At 30.3% G+C, this 7839-nt stretch overlaps 1 protein-coding gene across 1 annotated transcript; it reads left to right on the top strand.

The window, feature by feature from the left end:
* The first annotated feature begins 5114 nt into the window (after positions 1-5114).
* On the top strand, positions 5115-7735 carry LOC111991547 (disease resistance protein RPV1). Its single transcript, XM_065766237.1, has 3 exons — positions 5115-5299; positions 5377-5907; positions 7362-7735. The coding sequence occupies exons 2-3, from the start codon at positions 5429-5431 to the stop codon at positions 7522-7524; spliced, it is 642 nt and encodes a 213-aa protein (XP_065622309.1). The 5' UTR covers positions 5115-5299; positions 5377-5428; the 3' UTR covers positions 7525-7735.
* Positions 7736-7839: the final 104 nt, after the last annotated feature.

Here is a 7839-nt window from a genome sequence, read left to right on the forward strand (position 1 = left end):
ACAGCAAGTGTTAGCTCTTGACGATGTCGTTTTTCTGATGTTGCTGGTGCTCTTCTTCAACCCTCCTGAAATGTGAAAAATAGTGCTTGTTTCTCTCATATTTATGGTGGGGTCTATTCATTAAATTCATGGTAAGTTTCAACATAAATGTAAGCGGAGAGAGCACCATTTCATTATAGTACCTAAAAATGTTACGTGACAAAGAGTCATAATTGCTAGGTGATTTCTGCCTAGACTAACCAAAATAAGAAGTGAGACAAAGGGTACAACATTCATATGTTAATCATTCATTTTTTCAACATCAACCAATCAGTTTGGAAGTGGCCTCCCTTCTTCCAGGTATCTTCCCTTTAAAATAAGACTTAGAATTATTGAAATAATAGTATTGTGCCCGTGCGATGCACGACTTAATAAAAAATATTTTGATAATATAATTAAATTTAATAACAAATAAAATGAAAAAAGAATTAATTTAGAATTTAAGATTAAAAAATAAATTGTATTTGTACACTCAAAAGAAATTTTATTTTTATTTCTTATTTTGATATTTAAATCATTTGTTTTAGTGTTGATTTCATTCAAATGGTTATAAGTTTTATCAACCCTAAATCAACATATGTATCCATATGTAACATTCTAAATTAATAATAAATAAAAATATGATACTCTAACTTAATGTAACATTCTAACTTACTAATAAATAAATATAACACCTAACTTAAAGTAATGTTTGTAATTGTATTGTGTTTTAACCTTTAAGAACACACATATATATTTTTTATCATAAAAAAAAAAACACAGATATTAATATTACACATGAAAAAAATAATGAATTCAATAATTGAAATGGTTGAAAACAAAATTAAGCCAAAACCTCAATTCATTAATGAAAAAATATCCAAAATTTTGAACTTGAAAAAAATAAATAAAACAGAGTTAAGTAAAGATAGAGACTTACATAGAAATTTGGACGAATGGATTCTCTTGTATCCAATTTCATGTTTGAAAGCAAATTTTGCTTTTAATTAAATAATATAGATTACATGGAATAAAGCATCAAACAAAAGCCATAACAAATTAAATCCATTATAAAATATTGATGTCAACAACAAATAATCATGTAATAAGAAATTAAAAAATACAAATATATTTCTTGCTGTATTGACTTCTAAAAAAAACACTAAAAAGTGTGATCAAACATAGAATTTTAGCCTATCTATAAAACTTGTTGATAAAAATCATATTATATATAATAAAAAGGCAATAAATACACAAAATCTATTCAATTTGATGAAAGAAAAAAAAAATTACCTGCAAGGTTGTAGGTAGGGTAGAGAGGAGAAAGAAAAAATATAGCAAATAATTGTAAAGTACGTAGTAGAAATAATGAAACACCAAAAAACTGTGTGTATATATAGTGGAAATTTTAGGTTGTGAAGAAGATGATGTGAACAAAAAGAAATAGTTTAGGTGAAACTCAAATACTTTTTTTTTTTTTTTATTAATAGGAAAAATAGACATAAGATGAAAATTTATCCACCAAAAAAAAAAAAAAAAAGAAACGTAGGAAAAAAAAAGGAAAGTCCTATCTTTTTTTTTTCTTTTACGTTTTTTAAAGAAACATAGGAAAAAAAAATGCAAATTCGATTTTTTTTTTAACGTTTTTTTACCTCTCTTTTTTACTTCTGCACATAATTCTTTTGAGTGTGATTTGCAACACGACGACTAACAGACAATTTCTTCTAACCAACATTTACTACAACAAACAACCAAAATCATACCAATGTACTTATTTAACCAAAAAAATATCATTGCCATAAAATTAAAAATTTAACCAAAAAAATAAAAATTCATTACAATATCAAATAAAAATACCATTGCGATAAAATTATGATGTGAGTTTTTTACCTGAAGTGATACAAATTTTACTTGAGTCCGGACGCAACTGTGGAGCAGAGCTGTAGAGTGTAACCAGTTCAGCCGAAATGCAAGACACTCTCAATGGGGAGGGATGGGCAGATAATATATGAGAATAACTCGACTCTACGGATTTCGAGTATAATTTATAACTCGATTAATACAATATCGAGTTATGTTCAAGACTTGTACCGTACACCTGACACCAAGACAGGATAGACAGATGTTTAACAAGCGCATAACTCGATAGCTGCATAGTCGGTTATATAACTCGGTTTTCGAATTATCGAGTTTTTCAGAAACAAATTGCCACCACGGAGGTTCAAGTTCACACATAACTCGCTTATTTAATAATCGAGTTTCTCAATATAACTCGATTTCCCGTTTGTCGAGTTACAAAACAGGGGCATTTCCCTATATAGTTTGGAAAAAAGGGCAGAAAGCTGCTATTTTTGCCCAAACAGGGCATTTCCCAATTTTGTCCCCGTATGTGTCAATAAAGATGAAGTGGGTGTCCGCGCCTTTGAGTCACCGAGGAAATTTCGTAGCAGTGAAGTAGCAATAGACAAGGAAGCCTTGCAAACAGATTGTAGGTAACAAGTAAAAACTAATAGAAGTTGAATAGCAATACAAACAAGGATCTTATTGGAACTGATGTTGCAAGTTGCAACACTGATTTCATGTTGAGTAGGAAGTTTATGTCAGGGCAGATGCCCTTGTTGTAGTGGACTAGTGTTTCAAATATTTCTGTTTGTATTGGTTTGTTACATATTAATAGAAATTTCTGAATTATCCAAAAAAGAACTGTTGATGCCTTCTTCTTTTTTTGATACGAAATGCCTTCTTCTTTGTATGTGTGTGGATGCAACAATGTTAATAGAAGCACCCAGACTTTGATGGTTGATGGTTGGATAACTTGTATTTGTTGCTTGACATTATTATTTCTTAACATGTTTGATGGAAAAAATTATTATATGAGACGGTCTCATGAAACTTATATCTCAGTAATATGTAGGTTATCTACGCGTGGAACTTACAAGTTATTGAGACACTGGTCTCATGTGACCATCTCATACAATACTTAAAGCATTCACATCTGCTTTCTTGAAATTATTCTATTTTACCATCTTAAAAGTTACTTTATCAATTATATTGTATCATTTTAACACACCTAATGTTTCAATTTTTATTTATCTCACCTATTTATTAAAATATTGATTTCACTTACTCTTTCTCTCTCTTCCTCTTCATAAAAAATAATTAAAACTACCCACCCATCACCATAAATACAAGACCAAATGTAAATGCTCTTACTGGTTTGATGGTTGCATTTGTCATTGTGTTCCACTTTAGCACCTTGATAATTGAGTTTCCATTTATTCTTTTCTTTTGAGGGTAGGGACTAGGGAGGGGGGAAGGGTCCGTGGTGGACAGCAAATAAAGGCATGTCTTTTTGACTTGACTTTTAAAGGAACCATAAAATAAGTAATGAATTTCGAAAATGAGAAAGCTTTATTCAACTAGAAATTTTCAAGAAAAAAAGAGACTATAAGATTTAGTGCAGGTTTGGATATGGCATTTCCAAACCCCCGTTTGCGTTTTCAGACTTTTCTTTTTTTTTTTTTTTTTTTTTTTTTTTTTTTTTTTTTTTTTTTCAGCACATGAACAGTAACATCACATAAATTTATTGTGCAGAGGACAAAAAATACTGTTCATGCATTGTTTATACACTGTCCACGCATTTGAAAATATTAAAAATAGGTCTTACGATACTATTCACACATTTAAAAATTATTTTGTTATAATATTTTTAGTTTTCAGTTTCAGTAAAAATAAGTTGTATCCAAATGAATCCTTAATATATTATTTTCTATAAACAAATACCATAAACTATTATCTTCTAAGAAATTACTACAAGTTTTTGACGTGCCACATCAAACCTTGTTTGCAAGAGTCGCTGTTAAAAAAATAAAAATAAAGAAAACCATCAACCATTATCTTTCATGCAATTGCTCAATTAGGTAATGAAAATAGCTTTTGACACGCCACATCAAACTTGTTCACATGAAAGTCACTAGTAACACGAGGCCATAAGTGTAGGCAATTATTATAAGAGCAATATATGATATATGCGAGTTAAAGTTTTTAAAGAATTTTCTTAAACTTTAAAGAACATATGTAGTCTCATCACGAGAAAAATTAACTACACCTGAGCCTATTGTGAATGTAAGTGCTGACTGATGTTGCATCTTGAGTTACTCCGATGAATTAAAAAAAAAAAAAAAATCATTTGCCTCAATATTCATATACTGGTCATGCAAATTCCTCAATAATAATACTAATGTAGATTAAATATATTTATTTTTTCACGTGTAGTTTTAGTATGTTATAATTACATCATTTTGAGTTTAAATTATACTCTACAAATATATCAACGTCGAGCATGGGAAGAAAGTTCAAATAAAATGCTACATATGTAATGTTATTAGTCCAAATTAAGTATTTAAAGATTAAGGGATAAATAACTACATTTTATGTATGTAAATGGTTTTAGCCAAAAAAAAAAAAAAAACGTAGTGGTTTGTTGAGAATCATGTAAATGGTAATTTAATGGACTGGAGCACTGGTTTGTTGACTTGACTGCAAAAGGAAATGGAAACTTGAATAAAACGCTCTAGCTTAGGTCCTTAGGATTCTTTTTAGAAATTTCAAAGCAGCGACATAAAGAGTCCGTTTGGATTGAATTTATTATTGTTGAAACTGAAAATACTGTAGCAAAATAATTTTTAAATATGTAAATAGTGTCATAAGACCTATTTTAATATTTTTTTATTGCATAAATAGTGTATGCATTATTTGACTCTTTAAGAGACAAAAATACTGTACATAAACCGTGTATGCATTATTTGACTCTTTAAGAGACAAAAATACTGTGCATAAACAGTCACTGTTTATGTACAGTATTTTTGTCTCTTAGAGAGTCAAATAATGCAGCAAAAAAAATAAAAAATAAAAAAAAGGAAAAACATGGATTGAGGAAACGTGGACGCACAACGCGCAATCCAATCACCCTCAAAACATACCTTTTAGAAATTTGGAAGGAGTGAGTCAGTGACCTTTTTATTTTTATTTATTTTTTTATTTTTTTATATATATTAAAATAAATAAATAAACGCACCAACTCCGACAATCTCCTTTATTCTTTTTTTGCCTTTTCCTTCTCTCTTCCACTGTAATCTCATCATTCTATGCTAATCTCACCCTTATCTTTATTCTTCTTCTTCTTCCCTTCCTTTGCAGCTGAACTCTAACCCAATTTTCATTTTCAACCTCACTCGCTTTCACCTTCCAAGATTGGCCCGTCAACAGCGTTTCTGTTTATGTACGCACCGAAATCTCTATTTTTTTTTTTTTTTTTTTTATCTGGTTATCTTAATTTGGTGGTTTGTTTCTTTACAGAGAAAGTGACTGAACATTTTGGTCATTGATCCAATTGCTTCCATTTCCTTCGATGGCGACTCAAACAGCCTCCTCCTCTACTTGGAAATATGATGTGTTTCTGAGTTTTTGCGGTGTTGACACCCGTAAGAATTTCACAGACCATCTTTATGCAGCTTTGAAACAAAAAGGTATTGTCACCTTCAGGGATGATGAGAAACTTGAGCGTGGAAAATATATTTCCACAGAGCTCTTAAAAGCAATAAAAGAGTCTAAGTATGCAATCATCGTACTCTCAAGAAACTATGCTTCTTCAAGGTGGTGCTTGATTGAACTGGCAAAGATTGTCGAATGCATGAAAGATATTGGGTTGATTGTTTTGCCCGTCTTTTACCATGTGGATCCCTCTCATGTACGGAACCAGACTGGGATTCTTGCTGAAGCTTTTGCTAAACACGAGAAAGATCCCAAGATTAACATAAAGGATGTACAAGCGTGGAAAGATGCTTTAAAAGAAGTTGGCAACATCTCTGGATGGCATGTAAATGATAGGTATCATTTGTTTTTACAAAACATTTTTGTTCAAATTATTATCAATTTGACAATTTTGTCAATTTCTACTCTCTAAAGCCATTCCAACTTTCCGGCAGCGTAGATTAACATGACAGATTTTATTTACTTTTATTAGTCCAATTGAACTAGAGAAAATTTCAATTTGTTCACTGTATTTATAATACCAACGTAAGAAATTATAAGCTTAAATTGGACTTAGGTAGAAGAACTTATGCATAGTTCGAGGCATATATGGTTCATGCATGGAACTCTATACTGAATTCCTCAAAATATAGACAACTTGGTAATCCGCATTCTATAAGTGATTTGTCCATTCAAGGAAGCTTTGCTTTTTATAACAAGACTCAGACTAAGCCATGATCAAGACAACTTTGTTTAGTCATCTGCTTAATTCATAATATGCATCACATGTATTCTTCTTAGTAGATTTCTCATACCTATATCATTTTTGCAAGTTGTTTACTATTGCTATGAAGAGCTTATAGGTGACCTTAAAAACAAAATTAGGTGTCAACTAGCCAAATATTGCAGACGGAGAAATTTAGGAACACCTTCTCTATAAAGAAACTTATAGTAGTTTTTCTTCGAGAGCAAACATCAATCTACATATATTAAAAAATTAAAACGATAGATGCATCACTTTCTTTTCAGAGAGAGAAAGAGAGGGTCAAGTGTATATTCATTATAAATCAAACATTGGCATCATCATCATCCTGAAAGCCTAGATTTTGTAGAAGAAAAATTACCTAAAAGTCTAAAATATGAAGACCTGAAGTGTTAAAATACAATGAGTTAGATAAATGTTAAAGCTAGAAATAACATAACAAGTTTGAAATCCGCTTGTATCTAATTTTTATTTTTTATTTTAAAAAAAACAAAACAAAACAAGGTAGTTGTTAGAACTTAGAACCCATAATTTAATAAGTATTTATAAGAAATCAAGAATCATGTAAAAATTGAGTAGTGGTCAAATTTCAATTTCGAAATAAATAATTGGGAATAATTTTTGAAAGCTGTAAAATTGCTTTGATGAGCAGGTTTGTTTGTTAATGTCTTGGACACATGGTTAGGCTAGAAGTAGAATTATACAGTAAATATTTTAATTTTTTTGGTTATTTTATTTAATTTTATTTTGAAGATGAAAGAAAAAGAAAAAAAAGAGAGAACCAAATAGAAATCCAAGAAATGTACAACAAAGGACTTAATACAATTAGGTACACTCCCCTGCTCAAAAAAAAAAAAAAAAAAAAAAATAGGCACACTCCAACTCAAAGAGCTGTTATAGCCATAACTCATAACAGTGCTATTGATACATTTTTTGAATTCCCCTTTTGCTACTGAATGAAGCTAAGATTGTGTTTTGCTGAATATTTGTATCCTTAAAGTGGTTAGCTTTGTCATATCAAAAACATTTTTTGCTATCTTTTTTGCAGCCATGAATCATTAGATATCCAACAAATCCTTAAAAGGATATTTAGTGAATTGAATTTTAAATTCTCAAGTATTTTTTCCAAGGGCCTTGTTGGAATAGACTCATGTGTAAAAGAAGTGTTGGATTCATATTTGGATGAAGGATCGGGTGGTGTTGCTTTGTAGGGATTTGTGGGATGGGTGGAATGGGCAAAACAACTCTTGCACAAGAAATTTACAAAAGAATTTTTGCTAACTTTGAAGCTAGCAGCTTTATTGATAATGTAAGAGAAGAAACTAGAAATCAAGGTCTAGTTTCTTTACAAAAACAACTTATTTCCAAGATCCTTATGGAAAGCGAAATAAATATATGGAAAATTTATGAGGGAATCAATGTTATAGGAATATAGCACGTAATAAGAAGGTTCTTATTGTTCTTGATGATGTGGATGGAGAGAACAACTAGAAGCATTAGCAGGAAACCATGATGGTTTGCGTTCA

The sequence above is a fragment of the Quercus suber genome, unplaced genomic scaffold (assembly GCF_002906115.3).
Source record: "Quercus suber isolate HL8 unplaced genomic scaffold, Cork oak 2.0 scaffold_693, whole genome shotgun sequence".
Taxonomy (NCBI): Eukaryota; Viridiplantae; Streptophyta; class Magnoliopsida; order Fagales; family Fagaceae; genus Quercus; species Quercus suber.

Bases quoted from the DNA above. Each gene is read 5' to 3' on its own strand.
- LOC111991547 (XM_065766237.1), top strand. From the start codon at position 5,429: ATGGCGACTCAAACAGCCTCCTCCTCTACTTGGAAATATGATGTGTTT. The intron at 5,908-7,361 runs GTATCATTTGTT...TCTTTTTTGCAG, and splicing joins GGATGGCATGTAAATGATAG to CCATGAATCATTAGATATCC.